The 15569-nt window shown below is 38.9% G+C and overlaps 1 protein-coding gene across 9 annotated transcripts in view; it reads right to left on the reverse strand.

The window, feature by feature from the left end:
• Window positions 1-1203: 1203 nt before the first annotated feature.
• Window positions 1204-15569, reverse strand: part of CD36 (CD36 molecule (CD36 blood group)) — a 42471-nt gene continuing 28105 nt past the window's right edge. For 8 of the 9 annotated variants that reach the window (XM_064443981.1, XM_064444029.1, XM_064444002.1 and 5 more), the window contains 10 exons: window positions 12347-12526; window positions 12122-12213; window positions 11633-11679; window positions 9293-9362; window positions 7434-7621; window positions 6526-6644; window positions 5628-5701; window positions 4810-4864; window positions 4452-4616; window positions 1204-3656 (listed from right to left, as the gene is read on the reverse strand). In XM_064443981.1, coding sequence (XP_064300051.1) covers window positions 4452-4616; window positions 4810-4864; window positions 5628-5701; window positions 6526-6644; window positions 7434-7621; window positions 9293-9362; window positions 11633-11679; window positions 12122-12213; window positions 12347-12526 — 990 coding nt within the window. In that variant the 3' untranslated portion in view covers window positions 1204-3656. Of the gene's footprint in view, window positions 3662-4451; window positions 4617-4809; window positions 4865-5627; window positions 5702-6525; window positions 6645-7433; window positions 7622-9292; window positions 9363-11632; window positions 11680-12121; window positions 12214-12346; window positions 12527-15569 lie in introns of all 9 variants that reach the window. The other variant, XM_064444037.1, reaches the window with a different exon arrangement.

Raw genomic sequence — 15569 nt, forward strand, 5'->3', positions numbered from 1 at the left:
TGCTTTCAAAGTGATGTAATTATTTTTGTTGATGTCACCTGGCAGAGGAAAGAACAACGATTTTTAGCCAGTATTATTTTTGACAACCTATGCTGAAATGAAGCAGGAGAACTTGTGAAAAACTGTATGTCCTTTGGGTGGCGCCTACTGCAAAGCATTTGGTTTCTTTTCTTACACAGTAGAGCTGAGAAAGGTCCCAGCCTGGCGCTGTCTGGGTGATATTTAAGTCTCTGACTCCTTTAGGTACTGCTAGGAGAGAGTGCGACCACAAAGCATCAGGGACACCTGGTATGCAAAGAGTGGACAGAGAACAGAAAATGAATAGCAGAAAATTTTTAGAGACAGTTTGCATTTGGTGTGAGTCATTTACCTCTTTGGTTTAGGTTTTATATGACTACTGAAAAACAAAAATAAACACGTTAACAGTTTTATTAATTAAATTTATTCTTTTTTTAATACTGTTGATGTGTACACCTATGAATAAAACAAGTCCTTGCCTAGTCTCACAGTTAAAAGAACAGAGAAAGCATCAATTTTCTTTCTTTTTCAGGGTGTAGTAACATGTTTACATTACCTTAACAGGCACTGGTAAGCGAGGTAGGAAGAACAGGTTTTATGAAACGCTTTGAAAACATAATTAGAGATCAAAAGCTGGCACACCTGCTCTGGGGTGTAAGTATGTGGGCTATGAGATGTTGGGTCAGAGCTGGCTTTCACCAGTGATTTTCACCCATAAGGACCTCGGGTGGGTGGGGAACATGAGGTGTGAACGTAGCCGGGCTCCCCTCCCACCCAACCTGCCGGGCCAGCAGAGCCAGTTGAGGATGCTGGATGTGCTGACACCATCCTGCCAGCACCTCCAGCTCAAGGGAGTTGAAAACAGGTCTCTTTCTGAGCTTGTTTTCCTGGAATTGCTTTAGAATTGCTTCAGAATTGCTTCAGTTTAAACATGCTGGTGCTCAGCTCTGCCCACAAAGTCTTCTCCTTTTTGTAACCCAGAGCATAAATGTTGTATGTCACTGGTATTTATAATATATCATGTGACAACAAGAAACCTGATATGCACTTCTAAGCAGCTGTGATGAGCCAGAGTACAATGACATAACAAGGTTAGCTAAAAGTTCATGTATTCATCAATTTATAAAAATCAATCTGTAGGAAAGGAAAACACACCTAAAATGACAAGAAAAGAAACACAAGGAGTTCATTATCGTACACAGAAGATTTTATTTACAATTAGACATAAGGATCTCAGAAATAAGAGTTTCAGCTTTATTTCATTTGTATTGAGTTCATTAACATTTCTAATAAATGTTTATCCTGCACTGTTTGAACAAATGTAAATACTTAACATTAACCTTAACAACATGAATTAACAACAACTGTAACCAATGCTTTGGACAAAATACTAATTATAATTCAAGTGCAGTCTAGGTGCTGAACATAGTTTAAAAGTCCAAACCTGCATTGAGATCAATGACATTATATATATGAACAAATATATTTGTGTGCATGCAAAATTGGGCCCTGAGACGTTTATAATCATGGCCTGACTTGCTGGATTGCTGCTGCTGCAGCACCACATAGCACTAAACAACACTAGTAGAGCAAACACTAACTTGCTGACAATGGACTTGAAGCCAAAATGAAGCTGAAATGATAGTGTATCAAAAATGACAGGAGCATTGTTGTTATTCCTTTGGTGAAAAGATCTCACTTTTAGATTCTGGCATAAAAGGCTAGTTTTATTATGAAAACTTGGTGTCAGATCTTGAACTGTACTGCAGAGCTGTACATCAGAGGATAAGGTGACTTGATGATTTTAGTGGTCCTCATACCATTTTGACCGGACCATAGGACTCTAGGGATGCCTTCAATTGTGTCAAACTGTCCCCAGACTAATATGAGAACAGAGCATCAAATAATGCAGCAATAATGCAGAGATGAGAGAAAGGTCTTATTTTTCATTGACCTGCATGCACAATGCTTTGGCTCTCTAAGTGAGAGAAGAGCTGCTCTTGAGTGCCATGCCTCTTTCACATGTCCTGCCCTGTTACTTTGCTCATGGCTGGAAAAAGAGATTGTAGCCATGTACCACATAGACCTTGCCTTAAAGAATAATCTCTTGGGATTTCTGTGATTCACCAGCTCTATTGTTAGCTACATAACTTTGTCCACAAGAAACATGGGATTAAAACAAACTTATTATGGAGCTTTCCTTTTATTTCCAAAGGGTGAAAACACCTTACTAAAGATACCTGTTGAAATATATATATAATAGCAAGACAAATATGTATATAATAGCAAGACAAATCTTTCTGGTTTAAAGTCCATTGTAGCACTATTTCCAAGCACCAGGGTATGAAAGGCTGGCCATTTCTGATCTTTCCTTTTCTTTGTAGCTCTTATTTAAGGGGACAAAAGATCCAGGAAGAAGTCTTTGAAAATTCTGAACTTAGGCTCTTGTTCTGAATTCAGTGAGTGCAGGAGAGACCCCACAACACTCAACATCTGCCTCATTGGCTCTCATTTCTAAGATATGGCATTTAGATTAAATGAAAAAGTAAACCATTTATGAAGATGTCGCCGGTACCTGTCTACAGGCTGATGCACCTCATTAAACTAATGGTTGCACAGATTTCCTTGTGGAAGATGGTTTATCAGTAAAGAATTGGGTCTACCTGATTTCATTTATTTTCTTCTATAGCAAGGAAGTGGAACCCTCTGATGTTTGGCCAGAATCACTATCTCAGTCTTTCCTGTGTCCGGAGTATTCTGGAATATTTTCTCTTGACCCTAAAGATGACGTATGAGATCATTCCCTAAGGGAGGCCTTGGGCAAAGTGGGGTTAGGGCAGAGCAGAGGCTAGTATTCAAGGAACAGCCAGAAAGAAACGAACACAGGAAGCAACAGTAAGAGTAATGGAGTAGGGAGTAGCTCAGTTGACTAAACAGCTGTGGAGCCAAACATTGATAAGCTCCAACAACAGTGACTGTGGTGTGTCTATGAACCACCTCCATATAAAATGTATAAACCACTTATTTTAGTAAGTCTTTTATTAACTTCATGTATTACAGTTAGTAACTTTACATAATAAACTTCACATTCAGTGCAATTCACATCCCTGAATAGAGGACAGAGAGCAGTTCTATTGCAGCAGCTTCCATTCCTTGAAGGAACAGAAAGAAACGTTGCGATGAAAGCATCTAGAGCACAGCATGAGCTCAAAGGTGTGTCATTCCCAGCCTGTGCTCAGAGACAGAACATCAGCAAATGGCTTTCACTAGTCTTGCAAATCCCAGAAGAAAAAATGTAGCAAATCGCATAAATGGCAGAGGGTGGACTAAAATCCAACTGCATCTCAACTTCAGTCTGCTTGAGTGTCATTTAAAATTTGTAAAATGGTTCAAATAATCAAGTCATTTGAAAGCATAGTTTCCATGGTGGCATCTTTAGTGATGTCAGAAGTGTGGACCTTTGGAAACATCAACTTGCTTGGGTTAGTGAGTAGGTCTTCTCAAAATAGAAAAGCATGTTGAATTCCATAGCATGTGGACTGACTGTGCCTTGAATCATACCTTTTGCTCTGAATTTTAACATGCTGCTTGGCTGAAATTTCAATTAAACATTGCTTACTTCTGAAGTCTTTTGTTACCTGTAGTGAAATAAAATCAGAATTCAGCATGTGATGATGTAAGTCTTCTTAAAAATGTCCCTATGCTACAGCATACTTTCCACCATAACATTCATGTCTCTGCACTTCTTTTAAATCATATCATGACTTGAATAAATCATAATCATAACAATCATCATAAAATCCTAATAAATCCTGAATCATGTCATCAAATCAGTGTTTTTGTTTCCCTAGATATCAGTGCATTAATCCACCTTTTGGTTATTCTACCCATGATGGGAGTATATTTAGTCATAGTGGCCTAGGTAGATGTTTCAGATGTTTAGACTAAAGTGACAGTGATGCGCAACTGAGAGAAACAAGTGAGAAACCCTATCCAATACTCAATAAAAACTGCCATATACAGTAGGTTCTCTGAACCCCAGACAGGGGTATGTCCTTGAAGAGCACAGGAATCTGCAGCTGTGTGACCTCTGTCCCAGAGAAGTACTGGAGGGCACTTCTGAACAGTTTAGCATTCTTGGATAAAATGTCTATTTTCATAAACTCATGACAATCATGTTATGTTTTGGATTAAAAAACCACTTGGCCTTCTGATATAGTTCCCAGTAGCCCCTCCTGGGTATGCTGAGAGCATCCTGAAAGATTAAGGTTGGGAAGAGACTTTGCAAACATTAGCTACATTATCTGGATCATTTCGCAACTGCTGAATTTACTAGCACTTAAAAAATAAGAACAGCTACATAGGTAATGGTTCTGAACTTCTTGAAAACCTGAGCAAAAGCTACTGCTGAGGACTTAACCATTAATACTTACTTATTTTAATTTCTTGGATCTGCATATGAAATAGGAACCCATGAATGCCAGGAACAGCACAGAACCTGTGATCATTAACACCATCTGCAGCACACTCAGCATCTGGACCCGACCGGTGACTTTATTTCTGAACATTTCTGCTTTTGCATCCCCAATAACAGCAGACTGAAACAGCGCACGAAAAATGTCAGTGAAAGGTAAGTATGCAAGCCCTCACTTGCTGAATACATTCTTGGCATGTGCAAATCACAGCATGACATTAATTGCCCAATTTCTGGGCACCAAGAAATTCTGGGTAATCTTTTTTTCTTTTTTTTTTTTTTAACAGTGAGGGTTAATAGACAAAAATTATACTAACCTCATTTAGCCAAAGAAGAGGAAAAATATAAGGGTATTTAATTTTTGATAAAGCTCTGAAATGAGAAAATAAGTACAGCATGTTACCTTTAGTTTGGTGCATAAACCCAGTCTATACTTAAACATTTTTCTTCCCCTCTAACTACATTTCTAACTTCCAGATGTACCCTTTTAGTATACTTTTGGACTGAAATAAAAAAAAACAAACCGCACCCTACAATTAATAACTGGCAACTATCTCTTTCTGTCTAGTCTTCCATATATGGGTAGTCAGAGTAATCAGAAAGAAGAAAGGCTGGACACATCTAGGTGTTGGTGGGAGGGTCTGAAGATCTGTGTGGTGTTCACCTGCCAGATGTGCAGGATCCCAAAGTGCACATCTCTACAAGTACATTCAGGCCAATGAAGAGAAAAGAAGCAGCTAGAGACCTATCAACCCTTGTGATGATACCCATCTAGTGACAGAGCATACACAAATTCTCTCTCTCATTGGATTTATTACAGAAAATACATTCATGGCCCCCATTTGGGTTCTGTAAGAATGTAATTCTTAAGAACATGTTGCCTTGTAAGCTTCTGTGGTGAAATCAAATGTGTGTTAAAATACTTGGGCAGTGCCTTGCTCAAGAAGCCTTGCTCCTTTGCTAAAATGTATGTTCTCTGAAAAGTTGTGACTGAAATTTTTGCAAGAAAGACAAAAAGGCCTTGGGAAAGCATTTTTATTCCTTCTTTTCCCAACCATTTCTACTGACACTCTTGTAGACCTACCAGCCCTTTTGAAAAAACTCTTTACAAAACAAACAATTAAGTTGTACTTACTCAATCTTTGCTGCAGGCTGCACAAGGAGGTTTACTTGCAGCCTTTTCGCAAATTGTAGTGTAAAACCAGTGATCTAAAACCAGAAAACAACCTTAACATTACTTTTAATTTTTTAATTGGATGCTTAAGCCTAGAATAGGGACTGTGTCAAAAAAAAAGACACTTTGGCATCATTTTATCTTTGTTTTGAAGGATTCCATTTTTATGAAACTTAATGTTTCTAAGGGTCTCTCATTTCTCATAGAAGTTCTGATTTTGTGGCTTTACCATAGTTACTTTTGTAATTTGCAATTAAAACTGAAGGGAGAAGAAAACAAGGTTAAAACTATTAAATCAGTCATGAAACGTTTCATATAAAAATGTTTTAGGGTTTTGTTTTTGGGAGCTCCGTTGGACAAGCCAAGACACAAAAACTATATTAGGTCTGCTCTAGACTAGTCTGTTCAGACTTCTAGAAATTTTATTGGAAATAAACTGATCTATATTTATTTAATTTCAGTTGAGATAGTAAATTACAAAAATTGCTAGTTATAGAAAATGAAAAAAAAAAGTATAGAGGCAACAGAAGAACTTTCATAGAAAAGAATTTCCTCAAAGTACTTTAAAGTCATAGAAAAGCTATAGCATAATTCGAAGTTTGCAGAATCTATTTAATCCCACATTCTCAATAAACAGTATAAAACTTATTTTCCAAACTTTGAAGGTCAGTATGAGACAAAGTTCTGCTCTAAATCTCCCCTGCTAAAGCCATAACACTTTTGTGAGCAAACCTTGCAAAAGCAAGCATGAAAATCCTGCATCCTCTGCTCATCCCTCTAGTAAGCAGCCTACTCTACTACCATTAAATTTAAACATTGCAAGTTTACTGTGTTACAATTATTAAATATTTGGACTTACAGGCTCTACATCTAGAAACGTCCCATGGTCCTTCTCATTTGGGCTCAGGCCTTCAACATCATGCAATAGGGAATCACTTGCATGAAGAAAATGTGGAAGAGAGATAAATACCGGTTTTCCTGTTTGAAAAAACAAATTCACTTGAATCATTAAGCCTTGTTTCAGTACTCATCTTCTGAGGCCATTTTCCATGCAAACATAGTTTTTTATAGAGACACACAATCCCAACAAAAATGTTTATAGTCCCACCCACCTCCCCATTTTTAAATGAGCATTTCTGTGATTCTACTATCATGAGGAAAATTTGTGTGGTGAAATAAACTGTAGTTTTAACTCCTGCTTGTCTGTGTCCACACTGTGGAGCTGGCAGTGCTCCCAGTTTCATGCTGAGGTGAAGACCTGACTGTCACTGTTTCCCCTGACCCTCATGATCTCGTTTTAGTAAAAAATAAGCCTGAAGGGAACCTGTGCTGTCCACTCTGCACCAAACACAGACGCTGTTTATTTTATTAAACCAATGCTAACCTTAGCCAATAGTGTCTCTCAATCTCTGCAGGTGTATATAGTTGTGTGTACACACACACACACAGTGTGTATGAATTATCACAAATACAAGGACTGTGCCCATAGAATCCTCTTGTTTCCCTTCTATACATGCATTCCTTCAGTTTCAGTATACAATCTGTAACATCACCATTTTGCATAGCACTATGCAAAATAGAGAAACACCGTAGTCCTGATTTTGGGAAATGAGGCTACAGAAAAGTGAAAGGTCTCACAGGCATTCTGTGGAAGAACTCACAGACAAACACGAACATCCTGGATCTTAGAGTAACACCTCAGCTACAGGACACGTGCTTTCTCCCCTGTTAAATGGATTGTTTGGCAGTAATGTGTCACTACTATACCTCCTTTGCAGGCACTAATGTCTAGGACTCCAGCTAATGTGCAGTTCTTTGATACGGCCTGATTTTTACAGAAGCAATAATTATCTCCGACTTCAGTAGGTGATGCAAATGCTTCACGAGGAACTGTGAAACGATAGAGTGAGATTCCCTTCACGTCCTGCTTGCCCTGGAAAACTCCATAGATTGATCTGGATATAAAAGAGGAGAAACATGTTTTGGCCATATGGATTAAAAATCTGAATTCATGGCAATACTCCTTAAGGATTCCCCAACTGTCTGTGTCTTAAAAGAAATGAGTACTCCAGAGAGCCAATGTCCAGGCCTCCTTCAGTGTTCAGCAGTTTGCAGGGGCGCTCTTCTGTAATGGAGAATATTCCACACTTCCACAAAAGGATGTACAAGCTCAGAAGTGAGCATCAGAATACACAAGAAGACAGACAAAATACTAACGCTACTAACAAGCAATACGGACAAATCTAACAAATTAATTAAGAGCTCTTTTCCCTACACACTTCTATAATTACTATTATTATGAAATTTTGGAAAGTTTTTGGGTGGCAGTGGAGATATTTATCATATCTCTGCTCTGCTCTGCTCATTTAAGGTCTGCTATAGGCTTTTTCTGACCTGATGATACCAATCTAAGCTTTATGATGCAGGCAACCTTCTGCATGCAACCTTATTCCATTGCATATGAATCAGAATACCACTTAAGCTTTTTTTTTGCTGATATGGAGATGTGGTTGCTACACAGTAATGTAACCAGGGCAGCAACACTTTGTGTTGCAGCCAAACAAAAGAAGGGTTCTGGGTTTTGCAACATGGACAGAACCATTTTCCATTACCCCATTTCAGCATGACCTTTGGGCGATTGTTACTGTCCTTCTTCATTGTTCATTAATTTTGAGAATTAAATGGCCAGAGGGATCTCTCAAACTGTGTGCCATCAATCCAAAGAATTTTATCATTTCTCCTCTGCATAGAATTTTTTTTCATGACTTGTGAAATGCTTTCCAGTTTGGGGATACAATTACTTTACAAAAAAAAATAAGGACTTTAACTTCATGTAAAAACACTGCTCTTCAAAAACAAACAGTCTGCAGAGTAAATGACCACTTTAAACCTAGTTAAAAGGAAGCAGCTGTTTCCAGGCAGCAAAATAAATAAAGGGGTCAAACCTCCCAAAGTAAATACCATGTGGTGTACTTTAAATCTTTTAACATTGCTCCTGGTTATCCCACTGGAGAGCTCAAGGCACTGGATAGCCACAGCAGAAGCAGCAGGCTGAAAAGCCATCAGTATGGGATGTATTAAGCAGGTTTGTTTGTTTGTAAATACATAAAAAGATACGCAAAAATAACCTGTGAGAAAACAGTTTTGAGTATCTAGTAGATGACAGTAAATCCTGTTCTGCATAGATGATGTTCTGCAGAAATGCCAAATATGGACTTAACTGGCCCCTGCTGTACCTATTGCCTTCTCAGACCAAATAAGACATGTTGTAGGCTGGGTCCTGATCTTAGAAGTTCAAGACTTTGAACCCTGTGGCCCTCAGTGTCTTTCACAGATCTGTAACAGCTCACAACTGTGTCAGATATTCCTGAATAATACATCTGTAACTGGCTGAAATAAAATACACAGTAAATAACTTGCTACTTGATGTAAAAAAAAAGTAGTAGAATCAGGTTCTGAATCATAAGCACAGCTCATGGATTTACTTGTGTTTAGGTGAAACGTTTATGTTGAACGGCCTTGGTGACCTGAGTCCAAGCAGAAACACTGCAGCTGCCCTCTGAAACAAAACAGCCTGTGGGTGGCACAGGCAGGTGTGTACGCACACCGGGAAGGGACCAGCCTACCTGCAAATATCAGAGGAGAAGAAGCGCAATATCTGATCCTTCTTAACAAATGGTGGGAATGATGCCCCATCTGTAAATAAAATAAAACAAGAACTTGAAAGCAATTACACTTAGAAGACATTATGTAATTTCTAGTTCAATACTCAGCTATTACTTTCCCGTAAAGCTGTGAAAAAGGTAAACAACATGAGTCATCTTTGGAGAAAATATTGATGTAGGTTATTGCATAGTGACAGGCACTCCACAGGTAAGATTGCATTGTTTTTGAAAGTGAGCCAAATTATGGCAGACATTTTTTTTTTCACAGATGCAAAGCTATATGATCAAGCCCATTAAAAGCAGACTACAAAAAACAATCCTGCTTAATACAAATCCCAGTACCTGTGGCCACTGCTTCAAGGTTTATGCAGTCTAAAGACCTAAACCTCTCTAGAGATGCTTGGTTCACCTGCAGTTATGGCACTCAGCGCTTACAAGAAACACAGCTTTAGACTTCAAAACTCCCTATTTAATAATCAGCGCTAAACCTTTTTTCACCAAAGATTGCTCAAGGGGGCCTCTTCTTTGTAAGATGAGATCCCCTCTATCATTAATGGAGAGAAAGGAGCACTTCTAGGGCACAACCCATCTCACCCCATGGTAGACATGCAAAATAGGCCAGAGGAATAGCACTTTGGTGATGTCTTTTTCTCCGATTGTGATAAAAAAAACCCCAGAGACAGCCAGTTCAGACGCATATTTTGGCATTGCAAGCATCCAGAGTTAAGTAAGAGGACTCTGCCGTTTTCCCAAACAAGGTGTTGTAACAAACCTGCAACCAGTACATTTGTTACTTCTTGCTACAATTTCTGTTTAGTTTCTTAGTCAGCAGACATAACCAAGGGATTGAAAACATCTGTGATATCTTTGAATCTAGTTGGCAAGAGTGAAAGCTAAATTACATAGTGCCAGTTGCCCACTGCTGACAGAAGCACTTTTTCTTAAAGAAGATCCAAGATCATCCTAGACACACTATTTCTAAATCTTGGCTATCTTGGAGAGTTTGCAAACATGGACTCATTTCAAACCCTATACAAGAATACTGCTTAATATTTTTATCTAGATATTTACTTATACTATACATGCTGTGCTTTGGTGTGAAAGCTTGCAAGATAAGAAGGAATTCTCACGCTTATGAGACTCTTTAAACCTGCTGCTCTCTAAACACACGGTCTCTCCCGAGCAGTCACACTGAACGCTCTCATACACTGCGATAAGCTTTGCTAACAAGGAAAACCTCCACATTTTCACTGTACTGGAACACTTAGTCTGGTTAGCTGAGTATGTTTATTCCATCAGCTGAGGAAGAAGAAAAAACAAAAAGTTGACCCTGGGAAAAGGGTTCAGGCTCCACAAGAAAGAAGGAAAGTCCCAGAACCTAAAAAAAATATTGCCTCTTATAAAATTACTTACATAGTTTAAAAAGGAACTATTCCTTCCTGATTCACAGACTTTTGGAAAGTCAGATTTTTGTGATCTATTTGAAATACTTCAGAATAACTTGCCATGTGCTCTGCGTTACAAGGAAAATTATCTGTGCTTGTTTTGATGCTCGCTCACTGAAGACCTACTGTTCTCTGCAAAAGCCTCCACCATCACATCTGCCAGCCTCAGCTCAACAGATTCTGGTGTCCTCACAGTGATGCTTTCATTCGTCAAGAAGAAAACTATCATCTTGCACAAATGTCTTAAACAAAACGACTGTTTCCATACGCATTCCAAAAGCAAATTGAAAAATATTTCTCTCTAGTTTATTCATCCCAAGCTAAACTACATCTCTTCTTCATCCCTTTTCACTTGCTACTGGCCTCCAAGCCACCTGTCTGACAGCCTTCTCCTTTGTCACCTCAATTTCTTTTCATATATCAGTAAAAACTTTTTCTGTCCATTCTGGTGCATTTAATTTTATTTTTCAACACTGTAAATGAATGTACATTATTAGAATGCAATGCTATAGCAAAGAAAAAGAACCTTAGTTATATTGTACCATAAAGATTATTAGTAGAAACGGAGAGCTGGATTCTTTTATTGTGTCTCTTCCCCACCTACTCTAGCTGAAGATGGTGTGTATATATGCATATAAAAAATAACATACAATAACATATAATAGATATATTTTAATACATACACATATGTGCATGCACAACAGTAGTAGTATGTATACATTAATACTTATATAGACATTTAATATACAGAATACAGGACTGTCAAAGCTCAGGGGAAGTAAGTTTTTTTTATCTCATTATTCCTTTGCAATACCTAGAAAGGTTTTGAAGTTTTAAAAATCTTTAATAGGCTCACCTGTGCCATTAACCAAATCACAGTGACCATCCCAGTATGAAAGATTCCTTTAAGATAAAAAAAAGAAAAGTCACGCTGCATGTAGTATATTACACCATGTAATCCGTGTATTGCTAACTATAACTGCTCCAGTACAAGTGCGATCCTTTAGCAAAGTAAGAGGATAGAGAAGTGTATTCATCTATTCATTTATATCTATATTCATATTATATGATGCATTAGAATAGGATAAAAGGGATCTGGCTACTTAAGTAAGCAAAATGGAAGTAACTACTTGTATCAAAGAATCATTAATTGTCTTAAATGCCAGCTCATAACAGAAACTTGAAGAGCTAAAAGAGAGAGGTGGTTTTCCTAAGCCCAGGGCTTGATCCAGCTTTCCTTGAATTGTTGAAGATTTTCCATTTATCTATAGCTCTTAGTGAATCAAGCCTTAAAAGCCATACCTTGAAAATACATATGGTTTTTAGTTGTACAATGCTATGATACCTTTTGTTTTTATAGCTTTCAATTATTGCTGTTTTTTTAATATCTTCTTTCCCAGTATAGACTTTGTAAAGTCCGTCGAATGTCCCATTATACTGTAAAGGACACAAGAAGAAGGAATTGAACGACATTGTAGCATTGTCACATTTTTCTACCTCACAGCAGGCACCTTATTTTTTATTCACAGAACGGTAACTGAAGGCTTTGCCTCTCATTGACTTCACTTACCGGGTAGAAGACTCCCAGAACTGGGTCCAAGGGGAAGGGCACCTTGTTTAAGAAGGGATCTTTGTATCCCCACAGTAATTCTTTCACTGTTCTGTTCTGCAGCATGGATGACTTAGAAGCTTTAATCCAAGTATTTAACAGCAGCAGTATAAAATTGTTTGTATACAAAGCAGGTACAGCCTACAACAGCAATAAGATTAATGTTTAACATAAAATTCTGTATGTGCTTTGGATCAAAACTACAGAGACTAACTCCAAGAAATCTCTGGAAAAGGCAGTTTCTAGAGCTGCAGCTCACTGTAAGTTAAATTTCTACTTAAAACTGACACTCCTTAACAAAACAAATACTGGGCATAACTTACACAAAGGCAGACGGGGCTTTTTTTACTGCTTACATGAGTTCACTAGATCATCACTAATCACAAAACAACTGAGATTGGAAGGGACCTCTGGAGGTTAACAGGTCCAACCCCGCTGCTCAAGCTGGGCCACCAAGAACCAGTTGCCCTGTTCCATGGCCAGACAGCTTTTGAATATCTCCAAGCAATAATCTTAAATCCCTAGCTATATCACATGGGCTGTATCACTTTCAGTTTTCTACCTCTTTTCTGTCATCTCCATATGTCACATACTTCAGACTCACTTGCACTATAAACATGTAAATAAAAATATACAAGCCTTGTTACTTGACTTACCTAAGGGGTTAGATATGCTGTTGCACAAGCAGCAATACAACTGTATCTGCATAAAACTGACCAAGTGCTGAATCTCCATTATTTCTTTACTTAGAATATATAGTTGCAACAAACAAGTCCTTTCTGAACAGCTTTAATTCTAAATAATGGATAACTTTTTCTAATTCAATGAAGAATAAGGTAGATTTACCAGCTGTAATTGTAATAAAAGTTCCCAGAGGCATAAACACAAAGTCAAGTCCCTAAAGATATTGAATAGCTTGTGGAAAGCAAACAGAAATTATCTGTGTTGCCCTGTCTGGTGCAGCAGGAAATTGTAGCAATTGAATCTGTGTAAAAAGAAGTAATTCTCTTCAAGCAAGTGCTCAGCCCTTTAGTAGACCATCTCTTTGTACTTATCGCTATAGGGGTAGCAACAGAAGAGTCTCTTTTTCTCTCATTTCCTGCCCTCCTCAACCCCATGAATCTTTCACTTTCGTCTGAACTTGAACACAGAGTAAGCAGAAAGTATGGATATGACTAGATTATGAGACAGAGATGTGGGTTCAATCCCCTCAGGGTTATGAAAGCATAGAAAACATCTCTGTGAATTCCCTTGTGAGTATTTTGACAAGGATCTGAAATAAAAGGTGGGCTCTACTGGATTGAAGTCAGTGCAATCAACTGAGACAGGCAGGGCCTGTCCGGGAATTTGGACTTACACCAGTTTGTTTCTCAACAGCAAAATGGGGCTTAGATCCTCTGTTCCCATCTTCCCTGACATGGTGCTTCCAGGCATGAGCCTATGCTTAGGCCCATAAAGAGCTATGTGGTCCAAAGTGTGGGAGCTGGGCAGTGTTAGTTAATAACATGACATGAAGGACTCTGAGTACAGAAAAAAAAGAACAACTTTCCAAAAGAGAGATGCAAGCCTAAATTAGGACACAGGCAGAATATATCTCATCTGAATAAGGTCATTTACCTTTAATTATTAGGCCTTTTCTCCCTAGAGAAGATAGGCTCAGGCAAACTTCATCACAATATTCCAGTATTTAAATGGTGGCTAGAAAGAGGATGGAGGCTCTTTCTTCACAAGGAGTGACATGGAGAAGACAAGGGACAATGGGTACAAGTTGCACTAGGAGAGGTTTCATTTTGATAGAAGAAATAAATTTTGTACAGTAAGAACAGTCAGTCACTGGAATGTCATAGAGTCCCCAACACCGGAGGTTTTCAAGGCGCAAATGGACAGCATTCTAGAAAATCTCACCTAGGCTCCTGTCCTGGTTTTGGCTGGGTTAGAGTGAATTTTCTTCATGGAAGCTAGTATGGGGCTATATTTTGTATTTGTGCTAAAACAGTGTTGATAATGCAGAGATGTTCTAGTTGTTGCTATGTAGCGCTTACACTAGTCAAGGACTTTTGCCAGTCCCCATGCTCTGCCAGGTGCACAAGAAACTGTGAGGGAACACAGCCAGGACATCGACCCCAACTGACCCAACGGATACCCCACACCATATGGCCTCATGCTCAGCATGTGAAGGTGGGGGAAGAAGAAGGAAAAGGGGGATGTTTGGAGCTATGGCATTTGTCTTCCTATGTAACCATTAAGCGTGATGGAGCCCTGCTTCCCTGGAGATGGCTGAGCACCTCCTTGCCCATGGGAAGGAGTGAATTAATTCCTTGTTTTGCTTTGTTTGCACATGCGGCTTTTCCTTTAATTATGAGATTAAATTAATCATTAAACTGTCTTTATCTCAACCCATGAATTTTCTCACTTTTATTCTTCTGATTCTCTCCCCCATCCCACGGTGGGGGAATGAAGGAGCAGCTGTGTGGGACTGACTTGCTCACTGGGGCTAAAACACAACGGCTCCCTTTCTCAGAAAATATTGGATCAGATGATCTTTTGAGGTGCCTTCCAACATGGGCTCTTCTATGATTCTGTGATTGATTCTATGATTCTATATTGTGCCAACACTAAGCATCTCTTCACTCTGCCCCTAGCACCCACCCTCTCACAGTGACCCTGAACACTCACATGCAGACACCACAGAGTTAGTGCAAGACAATCAGGTAACACAACCAGGACTGAATATAGATATGAAAACTGTAAATGTCAATCAAAGGCAAACATTCTCAGCCTGTGACAACACAAAAACATCTGGACTGAAAAGGCTTTAGCACTACTCAAGGTGGGGACCCCTATGCTTCTCTTTGAAGGACTAAGGTCTCGGTATGACAGGACATCTCAGGGGATGCCATTGTGTGATGCTGAGGGACACCACGGGAAGAAAGTAGCTGGGGCAGTGAGGCCATGGATATACCAAGCACGGGATTTAATATAGCCTCCCTGGCAAAGCAGGACTGAGGATACTATAGAAAGAATAAGACAAATCTTTCTTGTACTGTTCATAGAATCATAGAATACCCTGAGTTGGAAGGGAACCACAAGGATTGTCAAGTTCTGCACAGGACAACCCCAAATTTACACCATGTCTTTGAGGGTGTTGTCCAAGTGCTTCTTGAATCGCATAGGCGTGGTGCCT

This window comes from Phalacrocorax carbo, chromosome 1 (genome assembly GCF_963921805.1).
Source record: "Phalacrocorax carbo chromosome 1, bPhaCar2.1, whole genome shotgun sequence".
NCBI classification, from domain to species: Eukaryota; Metazoa; Chordata; class Aves; order Suliformes; family Phalacrocoracidae; genus Phalacrocorax; species Phalacrocorax carbo.